Consider the following 18,106-nt stretch of genomic DNA (forward strand, 5'->3'; position numbering starts at 1 on the left):
TTCTAGTGCTGCTGTAGGGTATTGCCATGTAAAGAGCATTTGGCAAGGATGTACTGGCAGTGGTGTGGTCTTGTTCACATTTGTTGAATGTACCCCTTTATGTGCATACTCAGAACTGATAATCTGGAGATGAAAGGCATCAAATAATCAATTCATTAAGCCGCCCACCTTCTGTGAAGTTCTTTTGACTATAAGCTTTTGCTCTTTGAAATCTGATCACAAACATACCTAATGTAGGTTTCCCACAGGTGCAAGGCACAAGATAAACCCCAGCCCCCTCCATCTCAGGTATGTGAAACAAGTGCCTTGTCTACAGGTGTAAATGAAAAGACTCTAGTGCAATAATAACATAGCAGCCAACAGTTTAAAAGTTTGCACTTTGTTCATGAAGTCTCTAAGGTTGGGAGCTTTGCTGACTAATACCTTCTCCCCCAACTAATGACAGCAGCCACACTTTTAAGCACTCTACTGCTGTTATTGACTGATATAAATGGTGTTTGTGTAAGGCTCAGCACTACAATACACAGTTAAGCAGTTAAGCCACTACAAGGTATTGTCAAATACTGGCACATGGCTCCACGAGTTGGTTTAAAAGAAAGCAAAAAAAGCATATTTACTTTGTCTATTTCTACTGCTTGAATTTATTTTTCTGAAAAGGAAATGATTCAACACAAACAACTTTCAAACCCAGTTTTGTTGCCTACTGGCTGACGACAACTAGAGGTAGGGGATTTTAAATTGGGGGCAACTATGCCACCCCAAAACAGATTACAAGATTATGAATACATTTATGAAAGTTAATAATCTGTTTTACTTTATAATGTTTAATTTCTGTTAATATTTGAATAATGCATATCAACCATTAAAAAATGAATATTTCAATGCCAAATTGTTTTTGACACTCGTGCTTCAGTATTGATATGTTCAAGGATACCTATGCAGTGGTTTGAATTTATAGATACCTTTGACATGATTATTAAAATTAATAGAAGGACACTTGTTGCCATGTTATAAAGTTCAGTGTTATTTACTGTTATCGCAGCAGAAACTGTTATATTGTGGACAGAACTGCTGTCAAACTGTGAAAAGTATGACTATAATAAAAAAGGTACATGGCTATTTCTAGAGGGTAACTAGATGATCTGTCATCCAATCAGAAACAGCACACACTATTTATTTATTGTGACAACCCCCTCTGTCGTCATGTTTCTTTTCTTCCCACTCGTTGCAGCAGGTTTTCCAGACAAGAATTCTAGTCTAAATGCTTGTCATTAAATTTAAGTTTACTTTAGTATTTCTAAATATAAAACAACAAACACTTGTAATTGCAGGGTTCCTATGTGCACCTAAGCTAGTTCTTACTTGATGCCTTTCAGAGGAAAACTAACACAGGAAACACGATACAACTAAAGAAAATATTAAAGAAAACTGAGAGGCATATATTTTCTGGGGGAATGTATTTAGCCTAGAACAAAGAAGATTGAAGTTTGAACAAACCGTATTCATTTTGAAGTGCAGTACAGAGACCAGTTAACAACTGAGTGGTGACACTTAGAAAGAGAATTAATGGGCCAAACAGCCGTGTCTCATTCGCAACTTTTCTTATTTTCTTATATTTCAAGTTTTCAATTGCCACACTGCTTCATTTTTATAGCAGGTTGTTAGACAGCCAAGATGTGAGCCTGTTTTGAGGGACATTGCCAAACTGTAGTTCTCAACTCTTCCTGTAGATGGTTTATTAAATGTTTTGTTTTTTTGTAACCTGAAACACTGGTTTATACTTTAAATAAGAAGCAGTGGTGGTGATGGTGCTGTTATCAATTTCAATTTGCCAAAGAAATGAAAATATTTGAAAATAAACAACGTTCGACCAGCCTATGCTCTTCATTTTCCATAACAAAGTAGTGCCAGACTCTAAGTGTACAGTAAAGTCCATATAAACATGTGGAATATATGTGTGATTCACACATCCTATGAATAGTTTATAGGTTTAATTATATAAGCCACATAATATATGTGGTACTTGGCAGATTAAAAACAAATACAGTAAGTAAACAGTGCAAGTTATTTTTAAATGCAGTTTAATGTTAGTGTAAATACAGTTCCTGTGTTTCAATTTTGCAGTGACTAGTTTTATTTACACTTTTTTTTTCACATTACTCCTGTCATTTTTGAGACTGGCATCTTATCCCACCTCCAAATGTGGGGTGCCTGACTAAATTGAATGGAGTCGGCTTTCTAGCTGATCATTGTTGTTTATCAGATGACAAATGAGATTTCACGCCATTTCACTGACAAATTTTCTGGGTATTGGAGGTGCCTAATACGCTTGATGATTACAATTTTTCTACTTAAAAGGGAGTTCCCTGCAAGAACGACCACTTTGCTGGATTATCAGGATGCAAATATGGTACACAATAGCTGGCACTAAAGAATAGAAACTCTGTAAACATACAGTATTGCTGGGAGATGACCATGACCATGGTCAGGGCCAAAGAATGGAGGCGACAGCATGGAGAGGATCCTGATCTTAGGCCCATCCTACAGTGCTGGTGGATCAGCGGCTGCCCCGCTGGGAAGGAGTGGCACTGTGGTCCCCAGCGACGAAGGACCTGTGGTCGCAGTGGGCTGGACTGGACATCCACGCTGGGGTCCAGTCCTTTCGCCAGTGGAAGGAGCCATCTACAGGAGAGGTGAGGCGGCAGGTAGTGGTCTCCCTCAAGCAATGAGGGAGAACGTGCTGAAGGCCCACCATGGCAGCCCCTGCACCGGGCACTTTGGGGTCACTAAAACTCTGTGCAGGGGATTGTGCAGGTGAAATGTGGAGGACTACTGCACCGCCATCAAAGGACCCTCGGATTGGTCACACATCCCCCTCCAGCAGTTTCCTGTTGGCGGACCCGTGGAGAGGGTTGGGGTCGACATCTTGGGTCCGTTCCCCCATTCAGACAAGGGGAACTGATACGTGCTGGTAGCCCTCCACAACTTTACAAAGTGGCCTGAAGCCTATGCACTCCCCCACCAGGAGGTGGAGATGGTAGCTGAAGTACTGCTGGAGTGGTTCTTAAGCCGATTCGGGGTCCGTCAGGAGCTCCACAGCGATCAGGAGTGGGTAAGGGTGTCCGCAGGGATGTGTCAATGACTGGGCATCTGCAAGATGAGGGCCCCCCTTTAGCCGCAGAGCAATGGCTTGGTCAAGCAGTTCCGCATGCTCCCGGTCCAGCTAGCCATCACCACCATAGCAACGGCTCTGATGTGGTCACACCTTGCTGTTGAACTTTCACAAATAATATGGTGGAAGCATTTCTTTCTCAGATTTCTGAAGATGAGCTTCAACAAATCATTTGTAATTATAATAATAAAAATTCTTCAGAAACACTCCAACACTCCAAAAATATATACTTTGATGTTATGGAGAAATACGAGCCTCAAGACCTTAACTCTTCCACGAGAGTTCTGCACTGTGGTTTGGAAATCCAATGTACATAAAGCTGTCTTTCAAGGTTTAATAAAACATATATGGACTGGATATTTGGGTATAGTGGAAATATTAAATTGATAGTGTCTGTAAGATATGTAATTGTGCAATTAACATTTCTACTAGGCACTATATGTAGGAAAGTGATCAACATGTTTTAGGTTGAAATGCCTTTTGAAAGACTAAAGGATTTAGAAGGACTAAAGGATTTCCAAGGATTTGTTTCTATTACAAGATTCATAGTACTGACACAACGTTCCCTCGGTCTGGAAAAAAGAAGGTTCTTTCGCCATGAACAAGTAGATGAATTGTGAGGAAGGTTAATAACAATCTGAGATTGACAGCCAAAGATATTCAAAGTGAATTGTCTGCAAGTGGGACTGGGGTTTACATTTCAACCATTGGTCGAATATTTCATGGGGAAGTTCTCAATGGTCGCAGGCCAAGGAAAAAGACTCTTAGGACAAATTGTTTAAAGTTTGCCAAAGGGCATTTGAATGATGGATATAAGTTCTTGTCAAAGGTTTTGTGCAGTGATGAAACAAAAACCTAGCTATCTGGTCATGCTGATAGTTGTTACATTTGGAGAAAGTCTGGTGAGGCGTACAAAGAAAAGAACACCATACCTACTGTCAAGCATGGAGGTGGTAATATCCTTCTAGGGGACTGTTTTTCCTCTAATGGCATAGTAGATTTAGTTCCAATACATGGTAAAATTAATTCCATAGCATACCAAAAGACATTGGCCAATCATCTGAAACACTCTGCTACAAAAATTGGTTTAAAGCACAACTGGACGTTCCAGAAGAAGGCTGTGCACAAGAGAAGTCCTTGGAATTTGAATGAACTGGAACAATTTTGTGTTGAAGAATGGTCAAAAATCACTAAAGAATCATGCCAAAAGCTCATTGACAAATATCTTAATTGTTTAAAAGAGGTTATTATTGCTAAAGGTATCTCAACTAGCTATTAATTTCATTTTCCTTGTCAGGGTATAAATACTTTTGAAATAACATTTTTGGAGTTTTGCGACATCTATCTTTCTTGTAACATCTATTTTTTTTTCCTCATCCACAAAAGCAAAACTTTTGCTACAAAAGATTTTTCCTATAATTACTTGTTTTTGAGAAATTTCTAGAAACTATAAATTTCCACTGAGGTATGTAAACCTTTGACTACAACTATATATTACAGGTTTATTTATTATGCAAAATTAATAGAGATTCTTAGTCAGTAATAATGAAATCATGCCATCTATCCCTGTGGTCTACTGCTGTTACTTACTAGAAGCATCCCTCCACATACGAATACAAATTTGTTGTATACCAGGCTATTCTCAAGTCAAGCAGACAAACATTTCAGTATACTATGTCCCTTTGTGAGGGGAGTTGGATTTGAACCCAGGCCTCCAGGGTGAAAGGCATTATTATCTGTAGTGAATTATATAGATGTGAAGTGTGTATCTTCTGTCTTATGTCAGTACAATTAGACTAGCCACTGTTCCAGGGTGTGGGCTAACATGTAAGTGATGATTCTATGTCAGGTAAACCATACTATTTAACCACTGGATTGAGGAAAGAATCATATTTCCTTACAGCATTATTTATCCCTTAATTAAAGGAAAGGAAACTGCCAAACACAATTTTCAGATCAGAGAAACTAGCAACTGTAAAAGCTGTTGCATGATATATGTGGCAGTAGATGATGAATGGTTTTAATAAGTTCAATTATTATAATAATATTAGATTGCTAGGTAACAAAATGTCATGGTGTATTGATAAAGGTATAGCTAATCTCAGTCCGTGAAAGGTTAATTAACCAACATTTTCTTTGCTCTCATTTTTACTCCCTCACCATCCCTTATTATCCCATGCTGAGGATGTCTGTCTGTGGCACACATTTTTAAATATATCTAACACTGAAAGAAATGATTGTATAAACATAGTGTTCTGATTACACCAACTGTCCTGGCGATGAAAGAGAGGCGGTTGTAAAGTATTGGCACCTTACACTTATTAAGGACAAGCATTCAGTTAACTTTAACCACTTTTTAATAAAACAAAAGATACACACTTTCTAGTAATTTAACAAATAATCTTTATCAAAAAACACACTCAAGTCAAGTATTTGTTCATGTTAAATTAAATGAATAGCCTTTAATGCCATTCCCATTACATCTGGTGGTCTGCACTAACCCCCAGAGGACATTACTCCACATATCATCAATCAGAGCACACTACCTATAATACAGAAAAGACATTTACAATGACACTTTCTTACCATCTCATGACTGAGGGTTTAAAGGTTATGTATGATTCACGAGCAATACATTCACAAGCACTAACATTGTTTGACACAAAGGTTTTAAAAATTGCTGACCTGGTATTTTATGAGTTTATCTGTATACGATACAAGTCTCTAAGCTGTAACCTTATTTTAAAACAATGGGCCATTTTCCCCAATGTGCTGTGCCTTATATAATTTAATAAGGTCATAAAATTATGTTACTGTAGGATGTATGTTTATAGATCATTTTTATGATGTTTGTTTCTTAATTATTATTTGTTTTGATAAATCTGTCTGAAGGTGCTTTGACTATCAGCTCAGGATCTGCTCTTTGGTTTTAGTTGCTTACACATGTCATGAAGGTTAAATTAGCCATAGCGTCTTGACATTAGTAAGCATCCACTCGTGCACAGCAGTGTATTGCCCATAAAACAAATCACTTGTTTTGTGATTTTGTTTCCCTAACCCGCAGGAGATGCCCACGCCAATGTGCCCTGTGGAATCCCCAGCGAAGACCTACAACTTCACATAGCAAGGACACAAACTTGCACACATCATCCAGTTCACATTTGAATCATCAATGATCTCTGCAAATTCACAAAAAGCATAAAAATGGGCTACATTCTCAAAGTTATAGACCACTTTTTTCTGCAAAGAAAAAAACAACAATTACAACTACGAAAAAACAAACAATTCAATTACTTTCAGAGCACTACATTTAAAGTCAGAGTTGGTTATTTCCGATTCGATAACTTTACTGAAACAATTGCTCTAACGACGATTTATGTTACATTAATAGCAATGATGTGCTTCATCTCAAGCAAATATACCAAAGTAAAATGCTAGGCCCTTTTTGAGGATTTAGCATTTTCTGTGTACTCTTTAGGGACTGCAAAATCCTTGCATATTAGAGTATTTGTACAATTTGTATGAAATCAACCTTTTCTGAGATTATATCCAAAAGCAATCCTATTGGAGGCTAGGGTGTATAATAAAGGTGCAAAATCAAGCTTTTTACCTGGTTCACAGAGTGTGACAGACAGATAGCACACAGTCAGTACATAGGGGTCCCCATTGTTTTACCCTAAAAATTAGAGTCCTGAATTTATAAGAACTGGTGTAAATTGTTAATAAGTTTAACTTAAAGTTAGCAAGATTGATTTTTCCTCCTAAACGAGTCATACTTTCTGAACATGTATATTATTTCCATTAGCTATGAGATTACATGTCATGCTTTATAGGTTGCATATTTCATTATCATCTATTCCTTTAGGCAAACCTATAGTCTAGACCAGCTAAACTTTAATACAGTTCTGTAAGACAAAACCTGCTATTGTTTCGAGAATAAACATCTGATTTGTACTTACTCACATGCTATAATGAAAGCCATTCTAGTTACATACTTATTAGTCATTGTTACCAGAACACTGTGATATACTAAGTAGTTGGAAGAAAAATACTTTTTTTCCACGCTGAGAGTTTTGGCAAATAAATGCTGTCTAGATTAAACAAAACAATAAATATATATTGTGCCTAAAATCCCTGTTTTAATAGCCACTTATTTGTGATTTGTTTCAGTGTGGTAATTAAAGTATTGTAAATTACCTTCTGTGCGCCATAAAATTTCAACATGTTGTTAGTCTGTCACAATGATTTCACACAGAAGTTATATGGGACGATAAGCTAAACCTTAAAACATACACAAACAAGTATATTCACTGACACCAATTCTTGCATTCATGGTTACAGAGCTTTTAGCCTCTTCTCATCTGTAATAGCTGTAATAGCAGTGCATCAGACAAAACTGCTCGCTACACGTAGATGAAAGATCCATGGCAAGGTCCAGATTTGAGACTCTGTATGGCCTCCTTGGGCGACTGGCCAGTAGGGGTCGCTAAAGCCTGATGGGGTCAACTATCCATAGTTGATTTTCCTCCCCCAGCCACAATTCTACATTTAAATGAATGTTTTAAAAGGAATGTCAACAGGAATAAAATATGTATTTTGTTTCATATTACATTGTGAAGATGGCAGTTGGAGTAGCTGAGGGGTATTTTTACAAACTGTACATACCCTGGACAGTAAGAGGGTGGATCATGGTTTCAATTATACATAAAAACAGATGAGATGTTAATTATTTAAAGCAGGATATCTCTATGAATATTTAGCCAAATGTTTAATTCTGTCTTAACCCTTTGGGCTAATGCAATATTTAACACATACTGTACCTTTACCTAAAGTTGTTGAGGACACAGCAGCGGTACACTGGAAAATTTTTACAAGGAATTGACAGTGTTATCTGCTTTATCCATACAGCCTGCTGCTTCAATATCAATTGCGCAACTCCTGATTGCTGGTTCAATCGTGTTTACTGTAAATAACATATTCCATTGGCCTTGGCTGGTAAAGAGAATGAACATTTTAATGCTGCTGAATGCAGAAGAATCAGTACATTTTATAGAACACACCATCAGCCCATCTCATCATCAGAGCAGTAACAGGACTGGCAAGACAGACAACAGCAACAATATCATTTTTGACCAGGTAAATACTGGCACAGCAATCTGAAATAGGGGCGGCAAGACAATTGTTTTAAATATGGGCAACTTTGCACTTAAATGATCCATTGGGTTAAATTTAGTACATTTGCACCTGGTGTCACCTACCCTAATTAGCACTAATCTTGATTGCCTTACCTAGAAACATTAGGAGTGATATTAATGCAAATTATATATCTATATTAATGAATCTTTCTCTGTCCAACACCATGGTTTACTAAACATTTTGTTATTTAAAATAAGGAATGTATCCAAAATGGAAATTTAAATGTTACTTTTCAGCAATTTAAAGTTTTTTCGTGCTTTATCCTTGAATTTAAAACATAATGGAAAGTAAGCTGGAAGTCTTCTAAAGCACTGACTCCAATGATCCACAAACACTCAGAAATGCCCTTTAGGTTCATTTGCCTTTCCATCCCCAAAAATATAAAGGCCTGTCTGTGGAAACCAATCAAACAATGCACAGCTCAGTTCAGAATTTCCATTTTACTGTATGACTAAGTGAAAGCGACAGGTCACACTTGGGTAACGTTCTTGGTGATTAGGCCCCAACCGTTTGTGGGTGACATTTGAAAAAAAACAAACAAACCAAAAAAAAAACACTCAAATAAAATTAAATGAATGACACAGAGGGAAAGTGAGTCATCCCAAAAGGTGGCATGTTTGTTAACCAGGGCTTAAAAATATGGAAGAGAATTCTATCTATCAGATTTAGTCATGGCCCAAACTCCTGTGAGCAGTTAGTATAATCAAAACATCATGGTTAGATGTTTGCCTTTTTCAGATGTAGCGTCCTCTAGCGACAATTACAAATAGGTATAAAGCATTCTGGGGTGGGGCTCTTCAAAGTCTCCAAAAATAATTCCCAACACCCACATTTGGAAGAGTAGCTGTTTGTGCCAGACAAGGGATCCATGATTCTAGGAAAGCATTCTACATTATTTTCAAAAACAAGTAACGTTGCTGATGTTTTTAAACAGTCCTATCCTTGCTTTGAATGCCACAGACTGTAGGGATTGCTAGGGACCCAATGGAGTCTTGTTATAAAGACAACACAATTCCATAGAATTCCAAACACCTTCAGCAGTGTAACCTTCTAAACTGTATTTCGTAACTGTAACTTTCTGTAAGAGATTTAATGCAAAAAACAAAACAAAACAAAAAAAACAGTATGTTAAGATTACACTGTTGTATTTTGCCATAATTTTACAACATGCTTTAACAGTGAAACTTTAAAAGATGCTGGAATGTTTTTTAGGTACATTATCGTGCAACTTTGTTTGTTGCCCTTTCAAATATTAAATGAAACAGGATGTTCTCAGCATCCCAATGCTTATATATTTGCATTGTGAGTTTTAGATATATGGACCATCATCGTCTTGGCCCTTCTCATATCCAAGACATTCTAATCCTTTATGTCCCAATCATTCTCTGGGATCAAAGAATGCTGAACTATGTTACTAATGATTTCCCTGAGCTGGGGCATGTGTGGTGGTTTTGTGATGTAGACTAATGGTCTAAACTAAACCCTAGCCTCCAGAGGTACTTCAGTCCATTTAGCTCTGAGCCTCGTTCAAGCAGAGACTGTGCCAAATTGTGTGCTTGTTAAAAGTTGTTCTAGTGACCATTCTTAAATGAATACTGCGTCTAATTCTATCAGAACATTGGGGTGGGAATCTTCAGCAAACACTTTTCTTTTTCTATATAACAGATTCATCACTAGTGGAAAAGCAGTACATCATCAAGGAATCTCGGATAGCATCTGCCCAACTTGAAAAATGGAGATGCAGCTTTTATGTATTCCAGAATGTCTGGGGTATAATTTGTATAATATAATAATGCGACAAGAGAGCACATTCACACAATTTTTTTTTGACCGCTTTAAATGTTGAAGATAAGTTAATTGTAACACTGATATTTTAACTGCAGTTTAAGTAAAACAAAAAAAGACAGTTGTGTAGACAGACACAGTACCTTAGGTCTTTTCTGCTAGAGAATGCAATACATTTGATGGGCTTATTATAAAACAGTAGGCTTATAATGCCTACTTACATACCAAATAAAAAAAACACTCTGCATACCAAAGGTATGAGTAGACATTTTCAAATGGGACAATATTTAATATTGTCAGTTTTTTTTACAAAAGGTTTGATGAATATATTCATGAATGTGTCCATTTATCAGAACTGACCACCTAGCTGTGTACAGCACTCCAGGAGACGGCTGTTCAGGCAAGCAAACACAATTGCACACCATTGCCAGATTTCAAAGTCAATATTAAATGAAGCTGTTTTTCTCAAAAACTAACAATAGATTTCTTCCAATACGGAGGTCAGGCATTTTTGTCTTTGGGACAGTTGTTACAAATAGGATCACAAACAACTATTTCAGTTTTGCACTATACTATAAAACGCAAGGAATCAAAGGTAATGTCCCATAGTTTAAACACGTCTTTAGAAATGTTAGCTTTCAGGCACATGTTGAAAAAAACTCAGTTTTAGTTTTTTGTATAACACAACATATTTTGTTTTGAAAGGAAATCCCTTTTTCTCCATTTCTTCCATTGTAAATGCCATTTATAACCTCCTGCTGCTGCATGTGGTAGTTTAAGAGTGACATATTTGACAAAAGCTTGTGGGCCTATAGTCAAAAATACATTTACAGAATGTATACAAACTGGAAGCCAACAGAGTCTCATTTCATATGTAGCAAAGTATCATCCAGTTACATATAATCATACAATGTAATTTAACTGTGGGACTATGCTACTTTAGTTATTTGAAAGTCTGTTTGTGCAATGTAAGCAATGCCTTCATTTGACAACATGATTAAAACCTGTGGCAAAACTATATATTAACTCCATATAGTTGCCCCTATTTTAAACACAGGAGTTTTATTAAATATCATAGCTCTAATCAAATCTTTCATCTATACAGAAGCAAGGGTTTCTTGCACAACAAAGGCTTTTACTGTCCTGGGGGGAGAAGTTGTTTACCAGATAAGAGTCCAGCACTTGTTTTTCTGCAGGTTTAAATTCTCAAACTCATTAGTTTCTTTTGTGTTGAGGAAGGGGGGGGAGGGGGTATATTAGTAAGTTAGCCTTAGGCAATTACCCCTTATTTAACACCCCGTATGCTGACCCTTTTATGATAATCAGAAAAACAACAGGTTCTCTCTGGTCAGCTTTTAGATCGGTTTCTGCTTTTAAGACTAACTCACCATAAAATATAAATACATAATAATAACAATAATAATAATAATATAATAATAATAATAATAATAATAATAATAATAATAATAATAATAATAATAATAATAATAATGCCAGCTAGATAGACAGATACATAATGTATTTTAAATATGAATTGGTTTGAATTATTTTATACAAATTAATTCCAAGTACGGTACAGTATAAAAATGAATTTTAAGACTCGTGGACGCTGCAGTTACACGTCTTATATGAATAAGAAACCGTAAGACGTCAAAACATGAACAAAAATAAAAAATTGTCTGTGTAAAGCAAACGTTACTAATAGCCTTCCAGATTTAGTTTTCCTAAGTGCTGTCGCCTGTAGCTTCCAGCCCACAGCCTCTCTCAAGACGCTTGACTGATACCTCCTTCATTTACACATTAATGTTTTAGGTAGCGTCACACATGCGCAGCGCGGGGAGGGGGGTTTGGTATATATTAGTTAACACTCTGAAGTTTAGCCTGTCTCCTCAGCAGCGGAGCAGCCTTACACAACATATCAGCAGAAGAAACTGGGAACCTGACACAAGACCTACAACCTTAACCCTCAGCACCAAAAGAAATCTAACAAACCACTTCAGAAATGGAAGATCATCTTAGCAATAACAAGCACCAAGCGTACTGCCACAACTGCATAGAATCTGGGAATAGCAGCAACAGCATAAAGGTAATGGAACAGAAAAAAAAAAATGATGTTATTTTGTTAGTTGGTGCAGGTTTTTACTAGTTTGTCTAAGTTTTGAAGTGTGGTTCAATTAAATGAACGTCCTTGCCCTAGCATTGCAATGGAGAGACGATTTTTTTCTTTTTTTCTAAAGCATAAGAATAATATGAAATGTTTGCAGAAACAAACTTACAGACTGCTTGATCCGTATGCAATGTTGCTGTCTTTAGTGTCAGTTAAGTTTACAAACTTATTTGAGGATGTCAAACGTTAATCGAGTATTTAGCCTTTGTTTTCTTTGCGATCTGTCTATCTATCTATCTATCTATCTATCTATCTATCTATCTATCTATCTATAGAAATTAATATTAAAATGTATTATACATTCATACTGTAACTTGTTTTGCTTGGTGACATAGCTATCTTTGAGTTAACTATTTGGTCCACGAGGGGGCGACTACATTTCATTAAGTAAGTTTTCACCGTGCATATAACTTGAACAAGTTACTTGATGTGAAGCTGTTGTTGCAGCTCCTAACACGATATGGCTAGGGCAGCACATTTCATTTGCGTGTGTGTGTTTATATATATATATATATATATATATATATAATATATCATAATATTTATATATATATATCTAAATTGCAATTTACTGACATGCAGATTTTTTTACTGTAATTTGTTTATGGAGTTATTTAAAATGTCAATATGTTTAAAAAATAATAATAATAATAACACAGTTCCACACAGTAGCAAGATTTACCCTCATGTGGCTTTACTGTACACAGCTGAAGACGGCGTTGTAATTCATACTAACGTCAAATTGGCTACAACGATTTGCTACAGATGTATTGTTATTGGGGCATTGAGCGTCTTTAGTCTTTTAATCAAATGCAAGATTATCATGACAGCCACCTGCAGCTTATAATTGTGTCCTTGATGGGGGCATTAATATATTTCTCACCTTTTCTTAGGTCAGAAAGATGTCTACCTCAAGGCAGCTACTGGTCTTCACCATCGCCCTGACAGTCTACATTGTAGATGTGGCCAATTCTATAGCTTCAGCTGAAACGCTATGTGGCGGTGAACTGGTCGACACACTACAGTTTGTTTGTGGTGACAGAGGCTTTTATTTCAGTAAGTTAAAAAAAAAATACTGCTATTTACTGTAAGTCAAAGTTAGTCAGGTCGTTCAGGGACATTGAGTGCCCTTGGAATGGAATTGAATGCAATGAGAAACACATCTTTTTTGTTTATGTTTTGTTGATGTCACTGCTCATAATTGTGGGATCATAGTGTGTTTACATCCAATAAAAAAAAAAAAAAAACAGAACTAGAACTAGAACAGTAACAATCCTTTCTTTTATTCTGTGCACGGTAAGTGCTCCACTTATCTTCCAATGTTATAAACTGTCTTTTGAGAGTAAATTAGTTCTTTAGTTAAGCAAATAATACATGACAGCATTCCAGCTTCTTAGGGGGGTAGTCACTGGTGTAGACTGCAGGTATGCAAATAAATCCTTGCGATGTGTAAACTATAGCTAAAGATCCCTGGCCCCGCGATTGTGATGAATGGGCACATTTTGTCACTCTGTTTCTCCTCAATATGAAAGGGACACACAAAGCTAAGGCACACTGCTAAATGAGTCACAATGGACTATTTGTTTACTTCTACATTCCTTTGGTGAAAGTAATACCAAAGTAGCATTCCATTCTCCACATCAAAACAGTTCCCAGGCTTTCTTGAAACAACTTTGTGTGGACAAATACATAAAATACACTTTCATCATAAGTACATTTTAAAAATAGTTTTGTTGGTCGTTTTTGAGTAAATAACCTTCTGTATATTTGGTGTGTGTGGGAGAGTACGGTAGCTTCGATGTTTGTGATATGAAACTGAGTCCATGTTCTAAAGTTATTAAACCTGTTTAGTTTCTCAGTTTGTATTTCAAGTACAGCTAATATATGACACATTTCTAGAAGGCTGTGTGATAACTGTTACAATGGTTGATCTCACACACCCATCTCCAGCAGCTCTTTGAAGGTTTTAAAATGACGGGTAAGGATTGAAGGAGTTAAGTAAGGAAGTGTAGCTGTTTGGGACGTCATGCTGAGAAACGTTATTGTGTGATTTATATATTGTCAAGCAAAATTGAGATACTAGAAGTAAAATAGTTGTGTGCAGTGAGAAACAACAAATGTAAATTTATCAGCACAGCTTCCACCTATAGAATCGGCCCAGAAAAAAGCTCAGTGTGCAAAACGTGCAGTCCCCAGTAAACAGTCACTGGCATGTAAGCATCCCTGGGGAATACAGAGACCTAGTATTACTTTGGCTATTAACTGCTGTCTGATGTTAATGCCACCAAGTTTACTGGACTTCTCCCCTTCATGTCACCTCATCAGTGCTGAGCTGGCAAGGTCAGGAAATGGCCTCCAAATTTTTGTTTCACAGAAAAGAACTGAAAGTTTCAGTTTTTAATGTGAAGGTCTGTTTGTTCAGAAAGATACAAGTTTCAAAACCACAGCTTAGCGGCTGGGTTCTATGTGATTCATTACAATAGTTTTAACTTTGGGTTTGTGAATTTACACTTTTGTGGCATCGTAACTTCACAAATGTCCCAAAACTTCATATATTAGGTAAAACTATAAAACTGCCTGAAACAGTTGTCTACTGTACTTTGTCTACAGTTTAACCTCTTAATTTATCATTTTAAATAGGTGCTAGTAAAAAGAAAAGAAAAAAAAGCTCTTATTATTTATCTTTTATTGAAATGTTCCCAAACCAAAGAGTTAAACACTTTGATTACTATATCAAAACCATGTGTGCTGAGCTAGATTTTATAGCATTCGCAATGTATTTCTGCACTGGTAACATTGCTTCTTATTCTTTAGGCAAGCCACCAAGCAGATCAAACATCCGACGGACTCAAAAAGGAATTGTAGAAGTGTGCTGTTACAGTAGCTGTGATCTGAGGCTTCTGGAAATGTACTGCGCAAAACCTGCCAAGTCAGAACGAGATGTGTCCTCCACACAATTCCAAGTCATCCCATTAGCATTAAACAAGGTATGTGCAAATAATACGCTGACGTCTCAAATCGCATGCAGAAATCCTCTATCTTTTTAAAGATCTGTACTTTGGGTTTTGTTTATTAAACCCAGGTACAGGCGATCAAAAAAGTGCTTGCCATTGCAAAATACACTGTAAACTGAGATCCTTTCATGCTGATTGATATGAAAAGTAAGCAAAGCAGTATTTTCACACCATCCAAAACATCAGATATTGTATTTACCCCAAAACAAGTCCTTGACGTTAGTGCTGACCAGGACCTGCCTGTGTTGATGCTGTCCTTTACCCATCCGGCTAGTTAGTCAGCTTTTCAAATTATATGTCATTACCATAAATAAAGCCCCAAAACAAGCATTAGAGTATTAGCTGCCTTATTGAATCATAACGCTGTGTGCCTGGGAGATATTTTAAACACAAGCATTCCTAATTGCACACCAGCATCAGACCTAAGTATTATATAGCAAATTAAACAAAATGTAAATACATACTCAACAACAAACAAAAAGGAGCATGCAGTTTGTGCAACATTGAAATCTCCTATTTATACAGCATTATCTGAACACTATCCAAGTCCCAATGACCTTTTGACCAATTTGGAGGCCTTGTTTACCAGGAACAGGAGTAGAATCAGGAATTTGTTTACTTTATTGGTGCAGGGATGCAATGTGCAATGGCTTCTTTTATCTTCAGTTAAATATCAAGGAAATTAAGTCTTCCTTTGATTCAACTCTGCTTGAAGTTAAGGTTGAATAGTCATTATATAAACACAGAGAACTAACAACAATAATAAAACCTGTAAAATGACCCAGGTCAGCACTGGAAGGAACATGCTATATCAGACTAGAAAACCATTTTGTTTTTATCTGAAATGATCACTTTTAAGAAGGTGAGTGTTGGAATGCAAAACACAGCTTCAACCATTGCCCTGAGGGTTGACTAATGTCATTCTGTTTTATTTTCAATTATAGGATGTCTCAAAGAAGCCAATCATTGCCAAGTATTCTAAATATGAATTGTGGCAGAAAAAGGCTGCCCAAAGGCTGAGACGAGGTGTCCCATCTATCCTGAAAGCCAGAAAGTTTCGGAGGCATGCTGAAGAAATCAAGGCCCTGGAGCAGACCAGATTTCACAGGCCTCTCATCACCCTCCCAAGCAAACAGCCTGTTACAGTTAAACCTTTGACGGAGAACTACACCAGCAAGAAATGAGTTTGGATTTTGTTTGCACAACGGAATATAAAAAGACTGGGATTATAGCTTTGTTATTGGCGTCTTTTTCTGTGGCATTCTTCTTCTTGCCCCCCCCGTGGGGGGGGGGTGTGTTATATAAAAAAAAAAGAGAGTTAATAATTGAACAGAAGGCAGTACAGGTGGAACCAAAAAAAGAAAGAAAAGTTAGATAGTGTGGCAAGTTTAAAATGGGGAAAAAAAAGCTACATAAAAAGACTCTATTCCATACAAAAATTTCCGGAGATAAAACTGTCTCCTTTTGTTAGTTCTTTTTTTTTTGTTATTTTGCACCTGTAATGATAAAAGGGAGACCAACACTTTTAAGGAGTTTATATCTAAATTCCGGACCCAGCACCTTCTAATCACACACAAACAAACAAACAAACAAAAAAGACGGACATTCAGCATCATGAAGAAAGTCTGCAGTTGCACATCGCCACGGATTACGTCGATTTCTTTTTCTAAAGAAAAAAGGCACTATTTTTTTTTTATGAACGATTAAAGCGTAACTATACAAAATGTCATGGTGCTATCTTTGAGAACTGACTCAAAGAAGAGGGATATGAAAATGCACGTCTTTTTTCTTTTTTTTTCAATAATTATAGAACTTGAAGTGAACTTTCCGTTTTAGGGAAAGTGTGATTATTTTTTTTATCTTTTTTTTTTTTTTTTTTTAATGAATAGCTTGGTTTTGGCAGGTAACATAGAGATGTCACAGTATACCATAATGGCAGTGATTTACAAACAGCACAATCAATCTGCAACTGTTTTTGCTTGGAGCATTTTGCTCTGAAGATCATTGGCACATCGTAACAAAGGGAATAGGAGTCACCTGGAACAAGATCATGCCTAACTTGAAAACAACATTCATTCATGTTCAATTTGGAAGATGTCAAAAACTGTGGTACTGTTGTAACCGTAAAAAGTTGTTTTCCAGACAGCTGTCACATTCTGGCATTGTGACATTCCTGGTGCAAGTTAGGCTTTTGATTTAGAATTTTTTATTTTGAAATTTCAATGGCACAAATGTCAAGTTAAAGGGAAAAACATTTTTCATTGTGTATCAGTAGTATTCACACGCTTTTGCTTGAAAAAAAAATACTTGAATATGTTTAAAATGAGTTTCCAGGGACACCATGTAATTTTGTCAATCAGGCTGTATTTTGCATAATGAGCCGCCAAGTCTATTTGTTCTTAATTTTTTTTTTTTTTTTTTTTTTTTTTTTTTTTTTAATACAAATAATGGCACTGTATAAAGGCATTATTTATTTTCTTATAAAATATATATATGAAATTGGTCCAAATTAGCACTGATACACAAGTGACAGATGAACTATTTTGTTAATTTTTTTTTTTTAAAACTAGTAATGCTTTTGTAGATGCTTTGTACCAAAAATTATTATTTTTTTTTGTCACTGAGTTGTGTTAAACATATGAAGCCTATTACAATGAAAAAGCTGCAGTAGCTTTCTAGTTATGTCAAAAAGGAAGTAGATCTTGTCTCATGGTCGCATACATTTGTTGTCTCAATTTTTCTCTAGATGTTCCCAGTAAAAGTGCACTGTTT

General features: G+C 36.4%; 1 protein-coding gene across 1 annotated transcript; it reads left to right on the forward strand.

Moving 5' to 3' along the window:
• The first annotated feature begins 12,017 nt into the window (after positions 1–12,017).
• LOC121329499 (insulin-like growth factor II) lies at positions 12,018–16,550 on the forward strand. The gene is made up of 4 exons (XM_041275083.1): positions 12,018–12,239; positions 13,214–13,376; positions 15,135–15,307; positions 16,279–16,550. The coding sequence occupies exons 1-4, from the start codon at positions 12,156–12,158 to the stop codon at positions 16,516–16,518; spliced, it is 660 nt and encodes a 219-aa protein (XP_041131017.1). The 5' UTR covers positions 12,018–12,155; the 3' UTR covers positions 16,519–16,550.
• Positions 16,551–18,106: the final 1,556 nt, after the last annotated feature.

This window comes from Polyodon spathula, chromosome 17 (assembly GCF_017654505.1).
Source record: "Polyodon spathula isolate WHYD16114869_AA chromosome 17, ASM1765450v1, whole genome shotgun sequence".
Classification (NCBI taxonomy): Eukaryota; Metazoa; Chordata; class Actinopteri; order Acipenseriformes; family Polyodontidae; genus Polyodon; species Polyodon spathula.

Bases quoted from the DNA above. Each gene is read 5' to 3' on its own strand.
- LOC121329499 (XM_041275083.1), top strand. From the start codon at position 12,156: ATGGAAGATCATCTTAGCAATAACAAGCACCAAGCGTACTGCCACAAC. The intron at 12,240-13,213 runs GTAATGGAACAG...ACCTTTTCTTAG, and splicing joins ATAGCAGCAACAGCATAAAG to GTCAGAAAGATGTCTACCTC. The intron at 15,308-16,278 runs GTATGTGCAAAT...TTTCAATTATAG, and splicing joins TCCCATTAGCATTAAACAAG to GATGTCTCAAAGAAGCCAAT.